This window comes from Carcharodon carcharias, chromosome 27 (assembly GCF_017639515.1).
Source record: "Carcharodon carcharias isolate sCarCar2 chromosome 27, sCarCar2.pri, whole genome shotgun sequence".
In the NCBI taxonomy this organism is placed as follows: Eukaryota; Metazoa; Chordata; class Chondrichthyes; order Lamniformes; family Lamnidae; genus Carcharodon; species Carcharodon carcharias.
The window spans coordinates 18,999,321-19,027,035 of record NC_054493.1 but is presented as its reverse complement, the minus strand read 5'-3'; the positions used below and the strand labels follow the sequence as shown (position 1 = coordinate 19,027,035).

The 27,715-nt window shown below is 49.8% G+C and overlaps 2 protein-coding genes across 2 annotated transcripts in view; both read right to left on the bottom strand.

Annotated features, from left to right (window-relative positions):
* The window catches only part of LOC121270348 (telomerase protein component 1-like), a 111,587-nt gene extending 111,362 nt beyond the window's left edge, over window positions 1–225 (bottom strand). Inside the window, exon 1 of the mRNA XM_041175640.1 lies at window positions 200–225. The gene's annotated coding sequence lies outside the window, so the exon portion shown is untranslated. The remainder of the gene's footprint in view (window positions 1–199) is intronic.
* Window positions 226–11,664: 11,439 nt separating this feature from the next.
* On the bottom strand, window positions 11,665–24,334 carry LOC121270530 (ER membrane protein complex subunit 4-like). The gene is made up of 5 exons (XM_041175897.1): window positions 24,166–24,334; window positions 22,558–22,669; window positions 22,179–22,332; window positions 13,347–13,507; window positions 11,665–13,074 (listed from the first exon to the last, which is right to left on the bottom strand). The coding sequence occupies exons 1-5, from the start codon at window positions 24,243–24,245 to the stop codon at window positions 13,039–13,041; spliced, it is 543 nt and encodes a 180-aa protein (XP_041031831.1). The 5' UTR covers window positions 24,246–24,334; the 3' UTR covers window positions 11,665–13,038.
* Between the last annotated feature and the right edge of the window lie 3,381 nt (window positions 24,335–27,715).

Here is a 27,715-nt window from a genome sequence, read left to right as displayed (position 1 = left end):
TCCCTCTGTGACGTGCTCAGATAACTCTCCCCTCCCCCTCCCTCTGTGACGTGCTCAGAAACCTCTCGCCCTCCCTCAGTGACGTGCTCAGATACCCCTCTCCCTCCCTCAGTGACGTGCTCAGATACCCCTCTCCCTCCCTCAGTGACATGCTCATATACCCCTCCCCTTTCCCTCTCTGACCCTCCAGCTTCCTCACCCGCCGCTGCTTCCGGGTCCGATGACGTCTGCAGAATCCCGGATTGTTTTGTCAGTCCCGGCGCAAATCACGAGGTAGCAACCCGGATTGATTGACAGGCCGGGAGGCGGAGCTACAAGGGACTGACATTGAGAGAGAATGGCAGAGATTGACTGAGAAGGACTCAAACTGACTGAGAATGACAGATTGACCGAGACTGACTGAGAATGACAGATATTGATGCTGAATGACTGAGATTGACTGAGAATGATTGAGATTGACTGAGAATGGCATGTATTGATGCTGAATGACTGAGATTGACTGACAATGACTGAGATTGATGCTGAATGACTGAGAATGACACATATTGACTCGGAATGACTGAGATTGACTGAGATTGATGCTGAATGACTGAGATTAACTGAGATTGGCTGAGAATGACAGATTGGCTGGTGCTGACTGAGAATGACAGATATTGATGCTGAATGATTGAGATTGACCGAGAATGACTGAGATTGGCTGAGAATGACAGATTGGCTGGTGCTGACTGAGAATGACAGATATTGATGCTGAATGATTGAGATTGACTGAGAATGACTGAGATTGGCTGAGAATGACAGATTGACTGGTGCTGGCTGAGAATGACTGAGATTGACTGAGAATGACAGATATTGATGCTGAATGATTGAGATTGACTGAGAATGACAGATTAACTGAGAATCACAGAGATTAGCTGAGAATGACTAAGATTGATGAGAATGGCTGAGATTGACTGAGAATGACAGATATTGACTCGGAATGATTGAGATTGACTGAGAATGACAGATTAGCTGAGGCTGGCTGAGAATGACAGATATTGATTCTGAATGATTGAGATTGACTGAGAATAACAGATTGACTCTGAATCACTGAGATTGACTGAGAATGACACATTGACTCCAAATCACTGAGATTGACTGAGAATAGCAGATTGACTCCAAATCACTGAGATTGACTGAGAATAGCAGATTGACTCCAAATCACTGAGATTGACTGAGAATAACAGATTGACTCCAAATCACTGAGAATGACAGGTTGACTCCAAATCACAGCAATTAGCTGAGAATGACTGAGGTTGATGAGAATGACTGAGAATGACAGATATTGACTCGGAATGACTGAGATTGACTGAGAATGACAGATATTGACTGAGAATGACTGTGATTAAAAGCGATTAACAGAGATTGACAAAATGACTGCGATTGACAGAGATTGACTGAGAGCAACTGATTTTGACAGATTGACTGAGAGCGACTGATTTTGACTGAGGTTGACAGAGATTGACTCAGAATGACTGAGACTGACAGTGATTGACAGATTGACTGAGAATGACTGAGATTGACTGAGATTGACAGAGATTAACTGAGAATGGCTGAAATTGACTGAGAATGACAGATTGACTGGGATTCACAGAGATTGACTGAGGATGACAGAAATTGACTGAGAAGGACAGATTGACTCTGAATCACTGAGATTGACAGATTAAATGAGAATGACTGAGATTGAAATTGACTGAAATTGACAGAGATTAACAGAAATTGAGAGAGATTGACAGAATCACTGAGATTGACAGAGATTAACTGAGAATGGCTGAAATTGACTGAGAATGACAGATTGATTGAGATTCACAGAGATTGACTGAGGATGACAGAAATTGACTGAGAATGACAGATTGACTCTGAATCACTGAGATTGAAATTGACTGAGATTGACAGAGATTGAGAGAGATTATCAGAATCACTGAGATTGAGAGAGTTTGACAGAGGTTGACTAAGAGCAACTGATGTTGACAGAGATTGACTGAGGTTGACAGAGATTGGGAGAGATTGACAAAAGTTGAGAGATTGACTCAGAATGACTGAGAAAGACAGTGATTGACTGAGAATAACTGGAATTGACTGAGGTTGACTGAGAATGACAGATTGACTCCAAATCACTGAGATTGACAAAGATTAACTGAGGTTGACTGAGAATGACAGAGAATGACAGTTTGACTCCAGATGACTGAGAATGACAGAGAATGACTGAGAATGAGTTTGATTCCAAATGACTGAGATTGACAGAGATTAACTGAAATTGACAAAGATTAGCTGAGAATGACAGAGACTGACAGAAATTAACAGAGATTGAGAGAAATTGACAGAATGACTGAGATTGAGAGAGTTTGACAGAGGTTGACTAAGAGCAACTGATGTTGACAGAGATTGAGAGAGATTGACAAAAAATGAGAGATTGACTCAGAATGACTGAGAAAGACAGCAATTGACTGAGAATAACTGTAATTGACTGAGAATGACAGATTCTCTCTGAATCACTGTGATTGACAGATTAACTGAGAATGACAGAGCTTGACTGAGAATGACAATTTGACTCCAAATGACTGAGATTGACAGAGAATGACAGATTGACTGAGAATGACTGAGATTGACAGAGATTAACTGAGATTGACTGAGAATGACAGATTGACTGAGATTGACAGAGATTAACTGAGATTGACTGAGAATGACAGATTGACTGAGATTGACGAATCACTGAGATGGACAGAGATTAACTGAGAATGACAGAGATTGACTGAGAATGACAGATTGACTCCAAATGGCTGAGATTGACAGAGATTAACAGATTGGCTGAGAATGACAGATTGACAGAGATTGACTGAAAATGAGAGATTGACTGAGAATGACAGAGATTAACTGCAAACGACTGATGTTGACTGAGAATGACAGATTGACTCCGAATCACTGAGATTGATAAAGATTGATTGAAAGTGACTGGTATTTACCCGGAATGATTAGGAATGGCTGAGATTGACAGAGATTGCCTCAGAATGACTGAGACTGACTGGGAGTCACTCTGACTGAGAATGACAGAAATTGTCTGAGAATGACTCAGAATGACTGAGATTATCTGAGGCTGACTGAGATTGACAGAGAGTGACTGAGATTGCCTGACAGTAACAGATTAACTGGGAGTGACGGAAATTGACTGGGACTGACTGAGAGTGACTGAAATTGCCTGACAGTAACAGATTAACTGGGAATGACTGAGATTGACAGAGAGTAACTGAAATTGCCTGACAGTAACAGATTAACTGGGAGTGACGGAGATTGACAGAGAGTGACTGAGGTTGCCTGACAATAACAGATTGACTGGGAGTGACGGAGATTGACTGGGACTGTCTGAGATTTTCTAAAATCGACAGGGAATGACTGAGATTGACAGAGATTGGCTGAGAATGACTCAGAATGAGTCATGAATGAGCTTCACTGAGATTAACTGGGAAAAATGAGACAGGAAAAGAAGACAAGAGGAAAAAAGACAGAAATAGGACAGAAGAAAAGACAGAAAAAAAGACCAAAGGAAAGCAGAGGGAAAGAAGACAAAAGGGAGACAAAAAAGCTAGAAAAGGGCAGAAAAAAAAGATGGAGGAGGAAAAAAAAAGACTGGTAAAGACCGAATAAAAGACAGGAAAAAAGGCACAAAAAGGGAGGGAAAAAAGTAAAGGGAAAAAAATAACAAAAATAAAGACAGATGGACAGAAACAAAGACAGGGGGGATAAAAAGGACAGAAGAGACACTACCGCCACCCCACCCCCACCCCCCCCCCAACTCAGCACCAACTTTCCCCACATAATTTCCAAACTCCAAGCACCCCAGAAACCACTCAGGCCCATCACCCCTTGGCATCTTTTCCCAGGATCGCCAGACCTCCCCCCACCACCACCACCACCACTGACAGAATCTTGGTTTTGCTCCCCCAACCGCACCCCCCTCCCCCCACCCCAACCCAACACCCAACCTTCTCATCCTGATCGCTGATCGGGCACTAGCTGTGGCAGTAGTTGATGGAGGGGGAGGGGGGAGGGGGAGGGGGAACAGGAGGATCACCTGCATCCCGGCACCGGAAGCAGCACTGTGCACCAAATCTCTCTCATTTCACCGTGTCGAGCTAAACAACGTCTGGCCGTGAGCTCTGACCCCCACCACCCCCACCCCCACCCCCCCCCACCCCCTGGCACCCCCAAGTGCCAGCCTGTAACTTCCAAGCCACTCACCATCCTGACTTGGAACTATATGGGCCGTTCCTTCGCTGCCGCTGGGTCAAAATCCTGGAACTCCCTCCTGAACAGCACCTGTGGGTGTCCCTACACCACACCGACTGCAGCGGTTCAAGAAGGCGGCTCACCACCCGACCTTCTTGGGGGGTGGTGGGGGGGGTGGTGGATGGGCAACAAATGCTGGGCCCAACCAACCGGCCATGTCCACATCCCGCTTACGTATAAATAACAAATGGAATTCCACAACAAAAGCAGAAAGTGCTGGAAAATCTCACCAGGTCTGACAGTATCTGTGGGGAGAGAAAAACAAAGTGAACATTTCGAGTCTGACATCAGACTCGAAACGCTAACTCTGTTCTTCTCTCCCCACAGATACTGTCAGACCTGTTGAGCTTTCCCAACATTTTCTGCTTTTGTTCCAGATTTCCAGCATCTGCAGTGTTTTGCTCTTATAATTGGAATTCTGTCCCTGGGAAACGTGAGGTAATTAATTTGGGGAAGGCTAGCGAGGCAAGGGAATGCCATACTAAGCGGTAGGATACTGTCATGAAGGTATAATAATTTTCATAATACCTTTTTGTTTATTGTAAAGTAGGTTTATGAGGTTTGTGTTTTTCTGTGCATGTGTGTGTGTGTGTGTGTGTGTGTTTGTGTGCAATTTAATTACATTTTGTAGCCAAGCAGAATGCAAGTTGAAGTTATCAAAAGAAGTAAGGTGTAGAAGGTGTTATTAATATGCTGATGAGTAAACATGGTTGGGGACTTAGCATTTTTTATTATTCATTCACAGGATGTGGGCTTCGCGGCTGGGCCGGCATTTATTGCCCATCCCTAGTTGCCCTTGAGAAGGAGGTGATGAGCTGCCTTCTTGAACCCCTGCAGTCCATGTGGTATAGGTGCACCCACGATGCTGTTAGGAAGGGAGTTCCAGGATTTTAACCCAGCGACAGTGAAGGAACGGCCGATATATTTCCAAGTCGGGATGTTGAGTGACTTGGAGGGGGACTTCCAGGTGGGGGTGTTCCCCATTTGTCTGCTGCCCTTGTCCTTCTCTAGATGGTAGCAGTCGTGGATTTGGAAGGTGCTGTCGAAGGAGCCTCGGTGAGTTGCTGCAGTGCATCTTGAAGATGGTACACACACTGCTGCCGCTGTGCGTCGGTGGTGGAGGGAGTGAATGTTTGTGGATGGGGTGCCGATCAAGCGGGGGCTGCTGTGTCCTGGATGGTGTCGAGCTTCTTCTTGCTTCCTAACCTTCCCTTTTGCTACACCTGACCTTCCTGCCTTTTTCAACAACATTAAATACACATTTCAACCTCTCTTCAGTTCTGTAGAAGGCATATTTGACTTGAAACGTGAACTCTGTTTCTCTCTCCACAGATGCTGCCAGACCTGCTGAGTTTTTATGCTTTTTGGTTTTTATTACTAAGGTAGACAACAAGGAGTATTCCATCACACTCCTGACTTGTGCCTTGTAGATGGTGGACAGGCTTTGGGGAGTCAGGAGGCAAGTTACTCGTTGCACGATTCCTAACTTTTGACCTGCTCTTGTAGTCACAGTATTTATATGGCTGGTCCAGTTCAGTTTCTGGTCAATGGTAACACCCAGGATGTTGATAGTGGGGGATTCAGTGATGGTAATGTCATTGAACATCAAGGGGCGATGGTTGGATTCTCTCTTGCTGGAGATGGTCATTGCCTGACACTTGTGTGGTGCGAATGTTGCTGGCCGATTATCAGCCCAAGCCTGGATATTGGACATGGACTGCTTCAGTATCTGAGGAGTCGCGAATGGTGCTGAACAATGTGCAATCATCAGCGAACATCCCCAATTCTGACCTTATGATGGAAGGAAGGTCATTGATGAAGCAGCTGAAGATGGTTGGGCCTAGGACACTACCCTGAGGAACTCCTGCAGTGATGTCCTGGAGCTGAGATGATTGGCCTCCAACAACCACAACCATCTTCCTTTGTGCTAGGTATGACTGCAACAAATGGAGAGTTTTCCCCTGATTCCCATTGACTCCAGTTTTGCTAGGGCTCCTTGATACCACACTCGGTCAAATGCTGCCTTGATGTCAAGGGCAGTCTAGCATGTAAGGTGTAAAGAGAATTTGCATTTTTAGATAGATGAAGGGGGATTTGGAAACAATGGAATTTACATAATAAAAAGTGAGAAACATATGAAGGAGAATGAGGCTACGTGTCAGGGGAAGGTATTGTAAGACCTAGCAGAAGTGTGTGAAGCCTCCAGTATTTGTGCATAAACCTGCTGTATACAGAAACTGAAGCCGGAGAGAGCCATTTTGAATTCCACTGTCCAGGGGGTATGGTCTTAATTTGCCGGATCTGTTTAAAATCTAAAATCTTTTTGGGCCATTGCCTTAAAGGGGGTGTAACTGGGAGCCAGGTTGATTAGGGACTTTATGGATTCTTATCGTGATAATTTTAGACCTAAGTATGTGCTTGAAATCTTTTTTGTTAATAAATATATTCATTTTAGTTTTTTAAAAAATCTCAACGTCTTGGTGGACTGATTATTTCTGAATTCAGGGCACGCATCTTGAAATAAATACAAATTGCAAGATCATTGTGACTGCGAGGTCAAGTTTCCCTCGTGGATTTGATCTGCCTTGCACACATCATCTCCTGTGTCATAACAATGCTGAAAAGTGTAGGAGGACAGAGGGACCTTGGAGCATGTGTCCGCACATCCCTGAAGGTAGCGGCACAGGTTGATAAGGTGGTTCAGAAAGCATATGGGATACCAGCCTTTATTAGCTGAGGCCTAGAATCCAAGAGCTGGGTGATAATGCTGGAATGGCATAAAACACCAGTTAGACCATAGTACAACGTACAGTTCCGGTCACTGCCCCATATAGGGAAGATATGATCACGCTAGAGAGGGTACAGAGATTTACTGGGATGTTGCCAGAGAATTTTAGTTATGGGGAAAGGCTGGGATTGTTTTTCCTTTGGAACAGAGGGGGCCAAGGGGAGATTTAATTGAGGTGCGTAAAATGACGAGGGGCTGAGAGTGTGTAGGAAGGGATATTCCCTTTGGTTGCAGGGGTGGGTGGCGGGGTGGTGATCTGTAACCTGGGGAATGGATTTACTGTAAGGGGTTTATAGTAGAATTCAAGAGGAAATCTGTTCACCCAGAGGGTGGTGGGGATCTGGACCTCACTGCCTGAAAGGGTGGTAGAAGCAGAAACCCTCATCGCATTTAAAATGTAGATGGGTATGCACCTGAAGTGCCGTAACCTGGAAAGATATGAACTGAGACCCGGAAGGTGATATGATGTTGTAAATTTAATTATTTGATTTTCCTCGGAGAAAAGCAGAAATGACACTGGTTTCCGTGGGTACAGGAGCTTTATTTACAGAGTTTTATGCCAGGCCGCATCCTTGCAGCTCAGTTTCTAGTCGCTTCTATGGTGTCGGTTTACTTTGCTCTGAGTCCACACCCAGGCTTAACCAAGCAAGCACAGTGATTGTGGATCACTTACCAGACTCTCATAATCAGACACAGAACAGTTGAACCAATTAACACTACAGGATTAAGCTGGATGGCTACCGGTTGGCTGGCGTGGATACGATGGGCCGAATAGCCTCCCTCCGTGCTGTCAATCTCTACGATTCTATGTAGCTGATGAACTCTTTTACTTGAGTGCTCGCTCCCACCACCAACCCCCCGCGCCCCCCCCCCCAATTCCTGCCGATGGCACCCAATTCTAGGCACCTCATTTCAAAGAGGACCTGCTGAGAGTTTTGTACGAGCTGAGGTTTCCGGAGGGTGGAACGTGGGGAGGCGGGCTGGGAGAGCGTTAGAATTGCCGACTCTTGAGCTGTCTCGAGAGGGTTGGTGAGTTAAGGCACCTTGACAGTTCTGGGGTCTGAAGCACTGTCCTAACTCACCATGTTCTCTTCCCCATTACCTCTCAATGGCCGCTGATCCACATTGGCCACCAGTCAATTGATGACTTGATTTTAAAATCCTCATCCTCATTTTCCAATCCCTCCGTGGCCTCGCCCTGTTCCCCCCACCGCCGCCCCCCCCCCCCCACCCACCCCACCCCACCCCCCCCCCCCCCCCCACCCACCCCACCCCACCCCACCATTCCCTATCTCTGGAATCTCCTCCAGCCCCACGCCCTTCCGAGATCTCTGCGCTCCTCCAATATTCCGGCCTCTCGAGCATCCGCAGCCCCCCACCACCCCCCCACCCCCATTTTAATCGCTGCACCGTCGGCTGCCGTGCCTCCGGCTGCCTCGGACCCCGGGCTCTGGAATTCCCTCCCTGATCCTGTCCGCCTCTCTTCCCTCCTTTAAGACGCTCCTTAAAAACTGACCTCTTTGGGTCACCTGACCCCAACATCGCTTCACCTGGCTCGGGTGTGGTGCTTTTGTTCGGTATTCGCCCCTTGAGACGTTGCATTATGCTAAAGGTGCTATATAAATGCAAGATGCTGCTGTACCTTCGCCTCCCCACCGCACCCCACAAGCCCCCCACCGCACCCCACCCCCCAACCCCCCTCCCCCCCACTGCACCCCCCCCAATCCTGGTGATTTGACCTCACTCGTACAAACACAAGCTTCGACGATAATAGAGACGCACGGAGGTATCTAGAAGCAGCCGGCAGTCACAGCCGGAAATAGCCTTGGGGGGGGGTCCATCCCATCCAGCGACATTCCCAAGTACTCCCCCACCTCTGGGCACGGCGCAAGGGAGCCCCTCCGTCAGGAACCCTTTTTGAGCAGGTTAAAGAGTTAACACTTTCTGAATTCATCAACCAAGTGCTTTCAAACGGAGGGCAGGTAGGTGGTTTTGAGGGGGGGGGGGGGGGTGGTTAGAATAGTGACAGGGAACGAGCGAAGGGGTTTCAGTCTCTGGAGATTTAAAAACCCTTCGTAAGCTCAGCTCTTGTGGGTTAATGGAAATACCCGCAGCTCACGGTGTGTTTATTTTCGTTGTCCAGTCGAATCATTAGGATGATGAAGTTAATGCTTCTGATAAAAACAAAAAAAAACTGCGGATGCTGGAAATCCAAAACAAAAACAAAAACAGAATTAAATGGAAAACCTGCTGAGTTTTTCCCAGGTAATTCTGTTTTTGTTTTTGTTTTAAGTTTTAATGCTTCTGTCGAGCTCGCTCAGGAGATCAGCTCCCTCTGAGCTTTCAAACTTCTAACCAGCCTGACCGACATCCGAGCGGGAGAACCTGCTGCCCACGGGGGCTCACTGTGCCCCCCACCCCCTCAACCCCTGCAAAAAGCAAGGTGAGTCCCAGGTCCCCATTCGCCCTCTGCTGAACTATCGGTCCCAGCCTGCGGGGGTGGGGGGGGAAGGGATGAGGGCCGAGGGGCTGCTCATGGTCCTGAGCCCCACACAACGACATTCCTCCGTGTGTCACTTAGGTGGTGGTAAATGGAGGGGGGGGGGAGAAAGAGAGAGAGAGAGGCAGCTTCCCCCCCCGCCCCAGCCCACCCCACCCCAGGGTGGACCGGGCACACTTCAGCACGAGCTGTGATTTATACCGTGTGCAGCGACAATCACTGAATTAAAGCGATGATACTCTTTTGAGTAAACCTGTTTCCATCTGTTTCAGATGAAGTTACATTGTTTCATAGTTTGCCATTGAGAGATTTGAACTCTTGATCTTGGGGTTACAAACCCAGTACCATAACCACTTGGCTATTTAGGCCAAGCCTAAATGTAACTCTTTTGAGTACAAACACATTTCCATCTGTTTTCAGATGAAGTTACATTGTTTCATAGTTTGCCATTGTGAAATTTGAACTCTTGATACTCTTTTGAGTAAACCTGTTTCCATCTGTTTCAGATGAAGTTACACTGTTTCATAGTTTGCCATTGTGAGATTTGAACTCTTGATCTTGGGGTTACAAACCCAGTACCATAACCACTTGGCTATTTAGGCCAAGCCTAAATGAAGGGTGTCATTTCAAACCCATTTTTTCATCTGTTTCAGATGAAGTTACATAGTTTCATAGTTTGCCATTGTGAGATTTGAACTCTTGATCTTGGGGTTACAAACCCAGTACCATAACCACTTGGCTATTTAGGCCAAGCTATTAAAGCGATGATACCGACCACGTCCGGTCCCTGCTTCGATTGCACAGCTGCTTTTCCGCTCTCACTGGCAACAAGTTCCGTGAGTTTCTCTCCGGATCAAGCCCAGTGGCTGCAGAAACCTGACCCCGAACCCTTAATCTGCCCCCTCCCCGCCCCGTGGCGAGAGGCAATGGAGGGGTGGGGGAGGGCAGTCACTGACCCTTAAGACTCCTGTGATTTTTTTTAAAAAATTATTTACTCTTTCATGGGATGTGGGCGTCTCTGGCCGGGCCCAGCACTTACTGCCCATCCCTAAGCAGCCGGCAGTCACAGCCGGAAATCGCCTTGGGGGCCCCATCCCGTCCAGCGACATTCCCAAGTACTCCCCCACCTCTGGGCACGGCGCAAGGGAGCCCCTCCGTCAGGAACCCTTTTTGAGCAGGTTAAAGAGTTAACTTTCTGAATTCATCAACCAAGTGCTTTCAAACGGAGGGTGGGGTGTTAGAATAATGACAGGGAACGAGTGAAGGGGTTTCAGTCTCTGGAGATGGTGGGTGAGCTGCCTTCTTGAACCGCTGCAGTCCCCTGGGGTGTAGGTACACCCACCGCGCTGTTAGGGAGGGAGCTCCCGGGATTTTGACCCGGCGACAGTGAAGGAACGGCCGATATATTTCCAAGTCGGGATGGTGAGCGGCTCGGAGGGGAACTTCCAGGTGGGGGTGTTTCCCGTGCGTCTGCTGCCCTCATCCTTCTCTAGACGGTAGCGGTCGTGGGTTTGGAAGGTGCTGTCGAAGGACCCTCGGTGAGTTGCTGCAGTGCATCTTGTAGATGGTACACACACTTGTGCCTTGTAGAGGGCGTACGGGGTTTGGGGGGGGGGGGGAGGGGGAGTCAGGTGAGGTTAAACAGTCCAGTTAAAGGAATCCTTATCTGATCCAGCTCAGGCTGTACCAGACACCACGAGGAGGTGGAAACGGGACGGGGTTACAATTCTCTCAACTCCAATCGATCTGGAACCTTCTGCCTGCCTGCATCGAAAAGGTGGAGGGCGTGAACACCGAGAGATCCTGCTGGCGTTCCTCAAGTTGTGGAAGTGGGGGGAGATTAGGGACTGTGCTGGAAGGACAGGAGTGATGGCGAAGTGAATAACCAACGAGGGGACAGTCATCTAACCACCAGCTTGGGCTGCAGAAGCCTGGGTGTTGTGGGAGGGAAGAGGGGTGGCTGTTGCAGGGTTTAAAGCTGAAACGTGAAATGGAGGAAGAGGAGGATTAGGAGGAGGACTTTAAAGTGCTGGAGTCAGTGAAGTCCGAGTCTCGATTCTGCCTGCTGCCATTTTTGCTGAAACTCTTTTATTTCCACAGCTACAGCATCACTATCAATTGCACGTTCTTTGCAACAGAATCAAACTCACGCCGAGAGCTTTACTGAACACGTCTGCGTTCACCCCGAGGCTATCGATTCGCGTTCAGCCCCCTCGGTCCGCTCCTGCGTTGGGTGCAGAGTCGGGATGGAGGGGAGGGGAAGGGTGGGTGGGGTGGAGGGCGGGTGTGTGTCCCTGACCATTAGGTACCTACAGCTACCCCACCCCCCACAAGAGGAACAATTCAACCATAATCATTCAATAAAGTGAGAGCAGGTGGCCAAGAGCTGACATAAACCCATAAGCCCCTGGAGATGCCGCAGCCACTTCAGGCGCCAGAGGAGGCCAACGGGAGGAGCTCAGTGGCCGAGCTAAGTACCAGCCAGGAATAAAGCACAGGCTGACTTTGGAGCGAATCTCTCACAAAACCTGGTAAAGGGCAGCTGGAAGAACACACAACCTCCGGCAGTCAGTGCTTAGGGATGTGAAACCAAATTCCAGCCCTCCCAACAACCGCCCTAACTCTCTGCTCTGTCTGGAGGAGGAGGAGCAGCAGCGGCGGTGGCGGTGCGTCAGAAGCGGGAAGCTACCGCCTCGGTTCAAGGCGCCGTGGGGCGGCCTAAAGAGGCACCGCAGTTCTTCCTTTCGATGAGTTACTCCTGCGGGGCAGCCCCCTCCCCTGTCGTGCTGCTTGGAGGTGGAGGTGGAGGTGGGGGTGGGGGGGGCAGGAGGAGAAAAGAGACCAGCCGTCACTCGCACAGCAAGATCCCACAGGGCATTACGCAACACGCCATCACCTAAATTCAGCGGTGTTTTGAGGGACACCGGGAGAACTCTCCCCTCCCCCCACCCCCAAAGAGAGAGAGAGAGAGGGAGAGAGCAAAAGAGAGAGGGAGACGCTGGGATCAGCTGGAAACGATTGATTCGGGGAGACCCCCCCCCACATCTGCCCCCAACAGTTCCCCACTTCGAGGCTCAGCAAATGGTAGTGAGTGAGTGAGTGAGTGAGTGAGTGAGTGGGTGGGTGGGGGGGGGGGCCGAAGGACGAACGAATGAACAAACACGGTTAAAGAACACAACAGTCCTCCCGCCATCTTCAGCCCTTCCGGCATCAGTCGCGGGTACGCAGGCCAGGGTGGCTTTCTCTCTCTCTCTCTCTGTCTGTCTGTGCACGGGGTGGTGACGGGAGAGCAGGTTAACCAGACGGAAGCCCGGTCCCAGGTCAACGAGGTGGCAGCAGGTCACGTCCGGCGTCGATTATCGTCCTCAGCTGTGCCTCGGCGAGCGACGGGGGGCGGGGCGGGGCGGGGGGAGGAGAGCGGGGACATCCGTCATAGGATCAACCCGCCGCCCGTGTACTCCACTCTCTGCAGGGAGAAGAGAACAACATGAGAGATGACGCAAGCGGGAACAGGACCCCCCCCCCCCCTGCCCCCCCCCCCCCCAAACCCTCCACCCGCCCCCCCCCCAACCCTCCACCCGCCCCATCCCGTCGAGCCTGCTCCAATGGTCAAGGGGCCGAGTGGCCTCGTGTCCCCGTCTAACGGGCTCGAGAGCGGTGGGCGGGCGGCCTCCCTCCCCGTTCCCCCTTTTTACGCCTCCACCACCCCCACCCAGCGCAGCGCAGCGCAGCTCTCACCTGGGGAGGCTCGATGAATGCCAGCCAGTCGGAAGCGTGCGTGGGCAGGAGCCCCATCGACTGGCACTTGTAGACAGCCAGGGCCAACCCCACGAGGTTGCCAATCAAGTAGACCAGGCCCTGCAGCCACTGCTGGCTCGAACTCTGCAGCAACTTGAAGGCTGGAAGCGAGAATCGAAAGACAGAAGGGGTTGAGGAGGGACGGATGAGAGGTCGCGAAATGCCGATGCTCAGGATGGGGGGGGGGGGGGGCAACCATAGAAAAGCTACAGCACAGGAGGAGGCCATTCGGCCCATCTTGTCCGTGCCAGCCCGAGGACACCCAGGTGCCCTTTCTATTCCCACCTTCCTGCACCCGGCCCATAGCCCTGCAGCTTACAGCACTTTAAGGTGCAGATCCAGGTACTTTTTAAAAGGGTTTAAAGTTTCTGCCTCTACCACCAACTCGGGCAGCGAATTCCAGACACCCGCTACCCTCTGCATAAAAAAGCTCTTCCTCACGTCCCCACTACACCTTCTGCCGCTTATCTTGAATCTACGTTCCCCGGTTCTAGAATTCTCCACCAAGGGAAACAATTTTATCCTGTCCGCTCGATCTATTCCCCCTCGTCATTTTGTACACCTCAATCAAGTCACCTCTCAGTCTTCTTTGTTCTGAGGAAAATAACACCAACTTGTCCAATCTCTCCTCATAGCTACACTTTTCTAACCCTGGCAACATTCTTGTAAACCTCCTCTACACTCTCTCCAGAGCTATTACGTCCTTCCTGTAATGTGGTGACCAGAACTGCACACAATACTCCAGTTGTGGCTTCACCAGTGTTTTATCTAATTCCAACATAACATCCTTACTTTTATATTCTGTAACTCTGCCAATGAAGGAGAGCGTTCCATATGCCTCCTTTACAACCTTGTCTACTTGAACTGCTGCCTTCAGGGACCTGTGTACTAGTAGGAATTCGGAAGGCAAACAGATTGTCAGCCTCTATTACGAGCGGAGCGGAGTTTCAGAGTGAGGAGGAAACCTTTCTCTAATCGAACAGCATTTTGATCAAAGCCACAGGCGGAGAACGGTGCCCCAGTTCCTGATCCCCTTAACCGAGGGACGGGGCTGCCCGAGAGGGAGCGTCACAAAGATTCACTAGACCAGTGCGTGGGACGACGGGTTGTCCGGTGAGGAGAGATTGAGCAGAATGGGCCGCTACTCTGTGTGAGGTCATGCACTTTGGTAGGAAGAATAGAGGCAAAGACTATTTTCTAAATTAGGGAGAGAATTCGGAAATCTGGAGTGCAAAGGGACTTGGGAGACCTAGTCCAGAATTCTCTTAAGGTTAACTTGCAGGTTGTGTCGGTAGTTAGGAAGGCAAATGCAATGTTGGTATTTATTTCGAGAGGACTAGAATATAAAAGCAGGGATGTGCTGCTGAGGCTTTATAAGGCTCTGGTCAATCACATTTAGAATAACGTGAGCAATTTTGGGCCCCGTTTCTCAGGAAGGATGTGCTGGCCCTGGAGAGGGTCCAGAGGAGTTCACGAGAACGATCCCAGGAATGAAAGGCTTAACATATGAGGAACGTTTGAGGATTCTGGGTCTATACTCGATGGAGTTTAGAAGGATGAGGGGGGATCTGATTGAAACTTACAGAATACTGAAAGGCCTGGATAGAGTGGACGTGGGGAAGATGTTTCCATTAGTAGGAGAGACTAGGACTCGAGGGCACAGCCTCAGAGTAAAGGGAAGACCTTTTAGAACAGAGATGAGGAGAAACTTCTTTAGCCAGAGAATGGTGAATCTATGGAATTCATTGCCACAGAAGGCTGTGGAGGCCAGGTCATTGAGTGTATTTAAGACCAAGATGGATAGGTTCTTGATTGGTAAGGGGATCAAAGGTTACGGGGAGAAGGCAGGAGAATGGGGTTGAGAAACTTATCAGCCATGATTGAATGGCAGAGCAGACTCGATGGGCCAAATGGCCTAATTTCTGCTCCTGTGTCTTATGGTCTACTCTCTGGGGTTGAGTAGACTGGGGGTCATCTCATTGAAGCGTATATAATTCCAATGGGGGGTTTGACAGGATAGATGCCGGGACGCTGTTTCCCCTGCCCGGGGAATCCAGAGCAGGGAAACCGTGGCTCGGGATAAGGGGTCAGCTATTTAAGACTGAGGTGGAGAGGGATTTCATCATTCCACAGGTTGTGAACCCTCTACCCAAGGGAGAAGTGGATGCTGTCATTGAATATATTCAAGGTTGAGATCGATGGATTTTTGGACACTAAGAGATATCTCAGCAGGGTGTCTGTACGCTACACTGACTGGTGTCCCTCTGTGTCCACTCTCTCTCAGGGAGATATCTGTACACTGACTGGTGTCTCTCAGTCCCCCTCTCTCTCAGGGAGATATCTGTACACTGACTGGTGTCTCTCAGTCCCCTCTCTCTCAGGGAGATATCTGTACACTGACTGGTGTCTCTAGATCCCCTCTCTCTCAGGGAGATATCTGTACACTGACTGGTGTCTCTCAGTCCCCCCTCTCTCTCAGGGAGATATCTGTACACTGACTGGTGTCTCTCAGTCCCCTCTCTCTCAGGGAGATATCTATACACTGACTGGTGTCTCTCAGTCCTCTCTCTCTCAGGGAGATATCTGTACACTGACTGGTGTCTCTCAGTCCCCTCTCTCTCAGGGAGATATCTGTACACTGACTGGTGTCTCTCAGTCCCCTCTCTCTCAGGGAGATATCTGTACACTGACTGGTGTCTCTCAGTCCCCTCTCTCTCAGGGAGATATCTATACACTGACTGGTGTCTCTCAGTCCCCCCTCTCTCAGGGAGATATCTATATACTGACTGGTGTCTCTCAGTCCCCCCTCTCTCTCAGGGAGATATCTGTACACTGACTGGTGTCTCTCAATCCCCTCTCTCTCAGGGAGATATCTAGACACTGACTGGTGTTTCTCAGTCTCCTCTCCCTCAGGGAGATATCTGTACACTTCTCTGGTGTCTCTCAGTCCCCTCTCTCTCTCAGGGAGATATCTGTACACTGACTGGTGTCTCTCAGTCCCCTCTCCCTCAGGGAGATATCTATACACTGACTGGTGTCTCTCAGTCCCCCCTCTCTCTCAGGGAGATATCTGTACACTGATTGGTGTCTCTCAGTCCACTCTCAGGGAGATATCTGTACACTGACTGGTATCTCTCAGTACCCCCTCTCCCTCAGGGAGGTATCTGTACACTGATTGGTGTCTCTCAGTCCCCCCTCTCTCAGGGAGATATCTATACACTGACTGGTGTCTCTCAGTCCCCCCTCTCTCTCAGGGAGATATCTGTACACTGACTGGCGTGTCTCAGTCCCTTCTCCCTTAGGGAGATATCTGTACACTGACTGGCGTGTCTCAGTCCCTTCTCCCTTAGGGAGATATTTGTACACTGACTGGTGTCTCTCAGTCCCCCCTCTCTCAGGGAGATATCTGTACACTGACTGGTGTCTCTCAGTCCCCCGTCTCTCAGGGAGCTATCTGTACACTGACTGGTGTTCTCAGCCCATACAACTGTAAAATATAGGAGCAAAGTACGCCATTCGGCCCATTCACTGGGATCATAGCTGATCTGATAATCCTCAACTCCACTTTCTTGGCCTTTTCCCTGTAGCCCTTGATTACCTTACTGACTAAAAATTTGTCTATCTCAACCTTGAATATACATAATGATCCAGCCTGTACGGCTCTCTGCAGTTCGAGAAGTCCACAGATTCACCATCCTCTGAGAGAAGAAATTCCTCCTCATCTCTGTTTTAAATGGGCGACCCCTTACTCTGAGATTATGCCCTCTGGTCCTACACTCTCCCACAAGGGGAAACAACCTCTCAGCATCTACTCTGTCAAGCCTCCTAAGAATATTACATGTTTCAATAAGGTCACCTCTCATCCTTCTAAACTCCAATGAGGACAGGCTCAACCTACTCAACCTCTGCTCAGAAGAAAATCTCTCCATACCGGGGATCAACCTCATGAATCTTCTCTGGACTGCTTCCAATGCCAGTATACCCTTCCTTCGAGAAAGGGACCAAAACTGTTCACAGTATTCCAGGCGTAGCCTAACTCGTGCCTTGTATAGTTTTAGCAAGACTTCCCTATTTTTATACTCCATTCCCTTTGAAATAAAGGCCAACGTTCCATTTGCCTTCCCTATTACCTGCTGAACTTGTATGTTAGCTTTTTGGGATTCATGCACGAGGATGCCCAAACACCTCTGTGCTGCAGCTTTCTGCAGTCTTTCCCCATTTCAATAATATTCAGCTCCTCTATTCTTCCTGCCAAAGTGATAACCTCACGTATTCCCACATTATATTCCATCTGCCAAGTTTTTTCCCACTCACTTAAACTGTCTATATCCCTCTGTGGAGTCATCCTCACCACTTGCCTTCCCACTTATTTTTGTGTCATCTGCAAACTTGACCACAGTACATTCACTTCCTTCATTCAAGTCATTAATATTTATTGTAAATATTTGTGGCCCCAGCACTGATCCCTGTGGCACTCCAGGTTGTCGTTCTCAAAGTGCCCCCCTTATCCTAACTCTCTGTCTTCTATTAGTTAACCAATCCTCTATCCATATTAATATACTACCCCTAACACCATGGGCTCTTATCTTATTAAGTAGCTTTATGTCTGGTACCTTATCAAACGCCTTTTGGAAATCCAAATATATTACATCTACTGGTTCCTCTTTATCTATCCTGCTTGTTACCTCCTCAAAGAATTCTAATAAATTTGTCAGGCATGATTTCCCCTTCATGAAGCCATGCTGACTCTGCTTGATTATATTATGCATTTCTAAATGCTCTGCTGTTACATCCTTTATAATAGACTCTAACATTTTCCCAATGATGGACGTTAAGCTAACTGGCCAATAGTTGCTTGTTTTGTATCTCCCTCCTTTTTTTGAATAAAGGTGTTACATTGGCAGTTTTCCAATCCTCTGGGACTTTTGCAGAATCTAAGGATTCTTGGAAAATTACGACCAGTGCATCCACTATCCCTGTAGCTACTTCCTTTACTACCCAAGTCTGCAACCTATCAGGACCTGGGGACTTATCAGCCTTTAGACCCATTCATTTCCCTCGTACTTTTTCTCTAGTGATAGTTATTGTATTTATTTCCTCCCCCCACCTTTTGCCCCTTGATTATTTAGTATTTTTGGAATGCTACCAGTGTCTTCTACCATGAAGGCTGATGCAAAGTATTTATTCAACTCCTCTGCCATTTCCTGGTTCCCCATTATTATTTCCCCAGCATCATTCTGTAAGGGGCCTATGCTCACTCTGGTCTCTCCCTTCCTTTTTAAATATTTAAAGAAGCTCTTACTGTCCTTTTTTTATTACTTGCTAGTTTATCCTTAAAGTTTATTTTCTCCCTCTTTATTTTTTTTTTTTGGTCATCTTTTGTTGGTTTTTAAAATGTTCCCAATCCTCTGGCTTGCCACTAACCTTTGCCACATTGTATGTTTTTTTCTTTCAATTTGATAGTTTCCTTAACTTTAGTGAACAATGGTTGGTTTATCCCCTTCCTACAATCCTTCTTCCCCACTGGGATAGACCTTTGTTGCGAGTCATGAACTATTTTCTTAAACATCTGCCATTGTTCATCAACCATCTTTTCTGCTAAACTCCTTTCCCACTTCAGCCAACTCTGCCCTCATTCCTCTGTAATTACCCTTATTTAAGTTTAACACAGTTGTTTCTGACCCAAGTTTCTCACTCTCAAACTGAATGTTAAATTCTTCCATGTCATGGTCACTGTTTCCTAGGGGATCTTTTTATTCTGAGATCATTTATCAAACCTGCCCTGTTACACAATACTAGATCCAAAATAGCCTGATCCCTGGTTGGATCCACAACATATTGTTCTAGGAAACTGTCCCAAATTCACTCTATGAATTCTTGCTCATGGCCACCTCTGCCAATTTGATTTTCCCAATTTGCATGAAGATTAAAGTCACCCATGATTAATGTACTGCCTTTTTCACATGCCCTCATTATCTCCTGATTTATTCTCTGTCCAACAGTATAGCTACAGTCAGGAGGCCTATAGACTACTCCCACCAGTGTCTCCTTATTTCTTACCCCCACCCATATGGATTCTACATCTTCCGATCGAAGATCATTTCTCGCTATCATACTTATTCCATCTCATACTAACTAAGCTACCCCACCACCCTTTCCTTCCTGCCTGTCCTTTTGAAGAGTCACATAACCCTGAATATTTAGCTCCCAGCTTTGACCTCCTTGTAACCATGTCTCTATAATGGCTACCAGATCATACCCATTAACTGCTATTTGTGCCATTAATTCATTTATCTTGTTTCGAATACTACATACATTTAAGTAAAGAGGCATTAATTTTGCCTTTTAACCATTTTTTCCCCCTTCGACTCTATTTGCTGCTTTTTTTTCATGTTTGTAAACTCTGTCCCTTCCTGTCTCACTCTGGGAACCATTACCTAGCTGCCTCGCAATGCTGTCACATCCTTTTGCTTCGTAAACCTACGTATCCCCTCTTCCCCTCTATTTAATATAAAGCCCTCTCTACAGTCCTAGTTATTCAATTCGTCAGGACACTGGTCCCAGTGAGGCCCATTCCACCAGGCCTGCTCCCTTCTACCCCAGTGCTGGCACCAGTGAACTGAAACCCATTCCTCCCACACCAATCTTTGAGCCACGTATTTAACTCCTTGACTTTATTTACCCTGTGCCGGTTTGCCCGTGGCTCAGGTAGCAATCTCGAGATTATTACCTTGGAGGTTCTGTTTTCTAATTTAGTTCCTCCTTTCTAGTCCTATCGATGTCGTTGGTATCAATGTGGACGGCAGCAACTGAATCCATCCGCTCTCACACCAAGTTCCTCTCCAGCCCTGAGGAGAAGTCCTTAACCCTGGCACTGGGCAGGCAGTACAGCTGCAGGACTCACACTCACGGCTGCAGAGAAAAGTACCTATCTCTCTAATTACACTGTCCCCTACCACTACTACATTCCCGTTTCCTCCCATGACACGAATAGCTCCCTGTACCACGGTGCTGTGGTTAGTTCGCTCATCCTCCCTGCCATCTCCCGTCCTCGTCCACACGGCTTGCAAGAGCCTCATGACTGTCAGACAATTGTAGGGGCCAAGGCTCCTCGAGCGCTGCACCCTGGGTCCCCGCACCTGCCTCACCTGCAGTCACACCCTCCTGTCCCGGATTTGGACGGGGAGGCCAAATTTGAATGACCTAATCTGAGGGGTGTGACCGCCTCCTGGAGCCAAGCGTCCGAGTGACTTTTCCCCCTTCCTGATGTGTGGCACAACGCCTGCAGCTTGGAATCCAGCGCCTCCACTCGGATCCAAAGTTCCTCGAGCTGCAAGCACTTGGTACAGATGTGTTCACTCTGGATCACCTTGGTGACCAGCAGCTCCCACATGCTGCAGCAGCAACACATCACCCCCCCCCCCGCCCTGCCATCACTATCTTGTTTTATTTAATTTGTTAATTAATTACTCCAGCATCCCTGCTCTTTACACTTTATTGCATTATTATTATACACCAGTATCACTTTTATGCCTAACAAGCTATTTTTAAGAAGAAGAGAGAAAATAAAAAGGCTAGAGACGGAAACATAAACTAAAGACCTTACTTTTACTTTAAAGACTAGAAATACTCACCAATCCACTGCTTTCCCTGCACTCGCTTCACCTTGTTGTTCGTGATGTCGTTCCATCGCTGGTCTCTCTCTCTCAGGGAGATATCTGTACACTGACTGGTGTCTTTCAGTCCCTCTCTCTCTCAGGGAGATATCTGTACACTGACTGGTGTCTCTCAGTCCCCTCTCTCTCAGGGAGATATCTGTACACTGACTGGTGTCTCTCAGTCCCCTCTCTCTCAGGGAGATATCTGTACACTGACTAGTGTCTCTCAGTCCCCTCTCCCTCAGGGAGATATCAGTACACTGATTGGTGTCTCTCAGTCCCCCTCTCTCTCAGGAAGATATCTGTACACTGACTGGTGTCTCTCAGTCCCCCTCTCTCTCAGGGAGATATCTGTACACTGACTGGTGTCTCTCAGTCCTCTCTCTCTCAGGGAGATATCTGTACACTGACTGGTGTCTCTCAGTCCCCTCTCTCTCAGGGAGATATCTGTACACTGACTGGTGTCTCTCAGTCCCCTCTCTCTCAGGGAGATATCTGTACACTGACTGGTGTCTCTCAGTCCCCTCTCCCTCAGGGAGATATCAGTACACTGATTGGTGTCTCTCAGTCCCCCTCTCTCTCAGGAAGATATCTGTACACTGACTGGTGTCTCTCAGTCCCCTCTCTCAGGGAGATATCTGTACACTGACTGGTGTCTCTCAGTCCCCTCTCTCTCAGGAAGATATCTGTACACTGACTGGTGTCTCTCAGTCCCCTCTCCCTCAGGAAGATATCTGTACACTGACTGGTGTCTCTCAGTCCTCTCTCTCTCTCAGGGAGATATCTGTACACTGACTGGTGTCTCTCAGTCCCCCCTCTCTCGGGGAGATATCTGTACACTGACTGGTGTCTCTCAGTCTCCCTCTCTCTCAGGGAGATATCTGTACACTTACAAAGTGTCTTTCAGTCTCTCTCTTTCTCAGGAAGATATCTATACACTGACTGGTGTCTCTCAGTCCCCTCTCCCTCACAGCATTTAAGTGGGGGCTGCGTTATATACATTAGACGGAAAGGAATAGAAGGCTGAAATGATGCAAGGCTGACAGGGGATCGGGTGTAACATTTATGCAGGCACAGAGCTGTTTCTGAGCTGCAGATTCGATATAGTACTCACTTGTTGACATGGACATCAGTGCCTGTATGGGTCTCCAGGCCATCATGCACACCATCATGATAGGGAAGATGGAGATGGTGTTGCCGGCCATGTACATGATGAAGAGATTCATGGGCACCTGCTTCAGTGGGCCCAAGGCGATGTCCCAGCAGCGCTGAAAGCAGAAAGCAAGCAGAGGGTCAGTAACGGCAAGGAAGGGAGCTGGGGCGAAGGTCAGACAAGGACCTTATACCCAGGCCTGGAAGTAAGGAAGACTTTTCACACCATCATGAAGTCCCTTTATCACATGGGCTGCAGCAGTTTACCAAGGCAGCTCGCCACCATGGACAAACTGAGCCTTGTCAGCTACACACAGAGGGCACATTCAAATCCAACTTACTTTCTCGACCAGAATCCGGTCTGTTTCTTGGACGCTGGTGTCTGGTAGTTGCTTTTCCGAATATCCGACAGGGTACAAGGAGTCGCCTTGGCCACACTGTCGATCACGGCTCCTGTGGGAAAGAGAGAATGCAAATTGGTCACCTCAGCAACCCTTTCAAGACCCTTCTTAAAGGGGTGCCTCTGTCTGTCAAGGACCCCTTTTAAAGAGGGAGCTTCTCCATCAAGGACCCCTTTTATAGAGGGAGTTCCTTCGTCAGGGAGACCCTTTTATAGTGGGAGTTCCTTTGTCAGGGACCCTCTTTTATAGTGGGAGTTCCTTCGTCAGGGACCCCCTTTTATAGAGGAACATCCTTCGTCAGGGACCCCCTTTTATAGAGGAACGTCCTTTGTCAGGGACCCCCTTTCATAGAGGAACGTCCTTCGTCAGGACCCCCTTTTATAGAGGGAGTTCCTTCGTCAGGGACCCCCTTTTTTTGATGGAGTTCCTTCGTCAGGGACCCCCTTTTATAAAGGGAGTTCCTTCATCAGGGACCCCCTTTTATAGAGGGAGTTTCTCCGTCAGGGACACCCTTTTATAGAGTGAGTTCCTTCGTCAGGTACCCCCTTATATAGAGGAATGTCCTTCGTTAGGACCCCCTTTTATAGAGGGAGTTCCTTCGTCAGGGACCCCCCTTTATAGAGGGAGTCTCTCTGTCAGGGACCCCCTTTTATAGAGGGGGTCTCTCCGTCAAGGACCTCCTTCAAAGAGGGGAGGGTCTCTGTCAGGGGTGAGCTTTAAAGAGGGACTGTCAGGGACCCCCTTCAAAGCGGGAGTCTCTCCGTCACAGATGACCTTTAAAGAAGGAGTCTCTCTGTCAAGGGTGACCTTTTAAAGAGGGAGTATCTCCATCAGGGACCCCTTTTCAAAAGCGGGGGGTGGGGGGGAGAGTCCCTCTGTCAGGGATGACCTTGAAAGAGGGAGTCTCCCTGACAGGGATGACCTCGAAAGAGGGAGTCTCCCTGACAGGTACCCAATGTGGCGGCAACATCACCGGCGCCAACCGAAGCGAGGGCACAGGCTGCCGTTGTGCCCGCCGAGCTGCCCCGGGAACACACAGGGAGGGGTTGCAGAAGTAGACTTGCGTGAACTGGCAACCGGGATGGGGGGGGGGGGGGCGGGATGAGGGGGGTGCCCCATCCCCTTGCCCGACCCTCCACCGTGGTGCAGTCGCTCCAAATCACGGGCGGCACTAAAACGCAGCGCGAAGGTGAACACAGCGGAGGGTTGGGAGAGACCCGGCGCCCGACGTCCACCCCGGAAACGGGCGAGCGACCCCTCCAGCCGTTGGCGCCCGATCCGGGCCAGGGGGCTGAAACCAAGATGGCGTCTCGGGGTCACGACCCCAGGGAAAGATGCCAAGAGGGGTCTGGGTGGTTTCTGGGGCTTTTGCGGGGGTGGTGGGCGGGGCAACGTGAGGGACGAAAGGGGCGTGGAAACCCCGGAGGGTTTTGGGGGTGGTGCCCAGACCCCCGGGTGAGTGCGGTGTAGGCCTCCCCGCGGGAGAGGCAGGCTGGCCCGGCTTGCGCCTCCTACTCGAGCCCCCGGCTCCCCGCGCGGCCTCCGCACCTGCTGCTGCCGCTCAGGTTGAGCTCGATGGCCCACTTGTGCCGGCGCGAACGGCCGGCAAGCGCCGCCCCCGCAGCCATGGCAACGCCGGCAACCGTTAACCGTCACCCCCAAAGTCTCGAGTCTGCTTTACGATCCGGGCGGCGGGGTGGGGGAGGGGAGGGGTGGGGAAACAACCTTCGCTGGCTAGTTCGCGCACGCGCCCCTCACAACAAGAGGCCGCATCCGCTGCCTTGCGCACGCGCACTCGGTCGGGCCACCCGGACGTCCTCGGCCCTCCGCGTCGCCCCGTCCGCCCCGCCCCCTGCCTGTCGCCATCTTTGTTAGGGGCACCTTTCTCTCCCAAGTGGGCAGCAAATGCTGGCCTTGCCCCCATCCCAGGAAAGTGCATGAGGTTCATTGCCGTCCGACCAGGGGAGGTGGCAGGCTGGTCGTACTGTCACTTGACTAGTAATCCAGAGTAATGCTCTGGGGATCCAGGTTCAAATCCCACCATGGAATTAATGAAGACCAGGAAACCATTGTCAATTGTCATAAATGGTTCACTAATGCCCTTTAGGGAAGGAAATCTGGCCTCCATGTGACTCCAGGCTAAGTGCCTTTATGCACAATACGGCTTCTGGAAAACAGCCCATTCACTCCCTCCACCACCGACGCACAGTAGCAGCAGTGTGTGTACCATCTACAAGGTGCACTGCAGCAACTCACCGAGACTCCTTCGACAGCACCTTCCACACCCACGACCGCTACCGTCTAGAAGGACGAGGGCAGCAGACACATGGGGAACACCCCCACCTGGAAGTTCCCCTCCGAGCCGCACTCGCCATCCCGACTTGGAAATATATCAGCCGTTCCCTCACTGTCGCCGGGTCAAAATCCTGGGAACTCCCTCCCTAACAGCACGGTGGGTGTGCCTACACCACAGGGGCTGCAGCTGTTCAGGGAGGGACACCCACCGCCACCTTCTCAAGGGGCAATTAGGGACGGGCAATAAACGCTGGGCCCAGCCCAGCGATGCCCACGTCCCGTCAATGAATGTTAAACAAACCTATTTCTATGGCCATACCGCCACGTGATCCGACTCTGCTGCTGGCTCAGCCCATCTGCTGCTGCCGCCCGGCATCCATGCCCTGGTGTTCCCTCTGGACTTGACCGTTCCCAATGACTGCCTGGTCGGCCTCCCAGCCAAATTCTGCCCTTCGTAAACTCCAGGTCATCGGAAACCCTGCCGCCCGCGTGCTCACTCGCACCAAGTCTCATTCACCCGTCGCTCCTCATGCTCCCCGACCTGCACCGGCCCTTGGTCAAGCGACGCCTCCGCTTTAAGCTTTTCATCCTTATTTTCAGGGTCGCCATGTCCTCGGCCCTCCCTTATCTCTCTGATCTCGTCCACAGAATTGTCACGGTGCTGGAAGATGCCTGCACTGCCATCTCTCCGAAGGACCAACTCACCTAGTACCATCGGAGAAGAGTTGATGTTTTGAGTCCTCAGGGCCCTTCAACAGTTCTGTCGAAGGGTCATGAGGACTCGAAACGTCAACTCTTTTCTTCTCCGCCGATGCTGCCAGACCTGCTGAGTTTTTCCAGGTATTTCTGTTTTTGTTTTAGATTTCCAGCATGCGCAGTTTTTTTGTTTTTATTTTTATCACCTAGTACCATTCCCTCGCCTTCTCCCCGTAACCCCGCACATTCTTCCTTGCCAGATAGCAGTCTAATTTCATTTTGAACGCTCCGATTGAACCTGCCTCCGTCGCACTTCTCGGGCGCTGCAATTGCAGACCCTGGCCAGCCGCCGTGTGAAAAAGATTCTCCTCGCGTCGTTTTGGCTTCTTTCGCTGAATTACTTCAAATCCGTGCCCTCTCGTTCTTTACCCTTTCAGATTCACACGGTGCAGAAGAGGCCCTTCGGCCCATCGAGTCTGCACCAGCATGTGAGAAACACCTGAGCTACATACCTACCTAATCCCATTTACCAGCGCTTGGCCCATTGCCTTGAATGTTATGACCTGCCAACTGATCATCCAGGTTCCTTTTTAAAAGGATGTGAGGCAACCCGCCTCCACCACCCTCCCAGGCAGCACATTCCAGACCGTCACCACCCTCTGGGTAAAAAGGTCTTTCCTCACATCCCCACTAAACCTCCTGCCCCCTTGTGACTGATCCTTCAACTAAGGGGAACAGCAGCTCCCTATCCACCCTGTCCATGCCCCTCATAATCTTGTACACCTCAATCAGGTCGCCCCTCAGTCTTCTCTACCCCAACGAAAACAACCCAAGTCTATCCAACCTCTCTTCATAACTTAAATGTTTCATCCCAGGCAACATCCTGGTGAATCTCATCTGCACCCCCTCCAGTGCAATCACATCCTTTCTATAATGTGGTGACCAGAACTGCACACAGTACTCCAGCTGTGGCCTCACCAAGGTTCTATACAACTTCAACATGACCTCTCTACTTTTGTAATCTATTGGGGACGAGTAATCACAAGTGGGGACGGTTGCTCCCTATCTACTCTGTCCGGACCCTCACGATTTCAAAAACCTCCGTTGAATCTCATCTCAACCTTCTTTTCTCCCAGGAAAGCAGTCCTAACTTCCCCAATCCGTCTTCATAACTGAAGTTCCTCATCCCAGGAGCCTGTTCTCATAAATGCGAACATACGAAATTGGGAGCGTGGGTAGGCCATTCGGCCCCTCCCTTCGAATCTGCTCCACCGTTAAATAAAGCTCATGGCTGATCTGACCATGGCTACAACTCCTGCCTACCCCTGATAGCCTTTGACTCCCTTATTAGTCAAGGATTTATCTCCCTCTGTCTTAAGAACATTCAGTGACACTGCTTCCACTGCTCTCTTTGGGAGGAGAGTTCCAACCCTCAGAGAAAAAAATTCTCCTCACCTCTGTCTTAAATGGGAGACTCCTTTATCTTAAACGGTGACCCTGGGTTCTAGTCTCTCCCACGGTGGGACGAAACATCCTCTCAGCATCCACCCTGACAATTCTCCTCAGCATCTTATACGTCCAGCATCCAGAGCAGTGAGTGTAAAAACCGTACCTCCGGGATTCGTGGCCAAGTTCCAGGGAGCAGAGTCGGAGGGCAGAGTTCCAGAGCGGTGAGTATAAAAACCTTACCTCAGGGATTCGCGGCCAAGTTCCAGGGAGCAGAGTCGGAGAGCGGAGTTCCAGAGAGGTGAGTATAAAAACCTTACCTTGGGGATTCGCAGCCAAGTTCCAGGGAGCAGAGTCGGAGGGCAGAGTTCCAGAGCGGTGAGTATAAAAACCTTACCTCGGGGATTCGCGGCCTAGTTCCAGGGAGAAGAGTCGGAGGGCAGAGTTCCAGAGCGGTGAGTATAAAAACCTTACCTCGGGGATTCACGGCTTAGTTCCAGGGAGAAGAGTCGGAGGGCAGAGTTCCAGAGCGGTGAGTATAAAAACCTTACCTCGGGGATTCACGGCTTAGTTCCAGGGAGAAGAGTCGGAGGGCAGAGTTCCAGAGCGGTGAGTATAAAAACCTTACCTTGGGGATTCACGGCCTAGTTCCAGGGAGCAG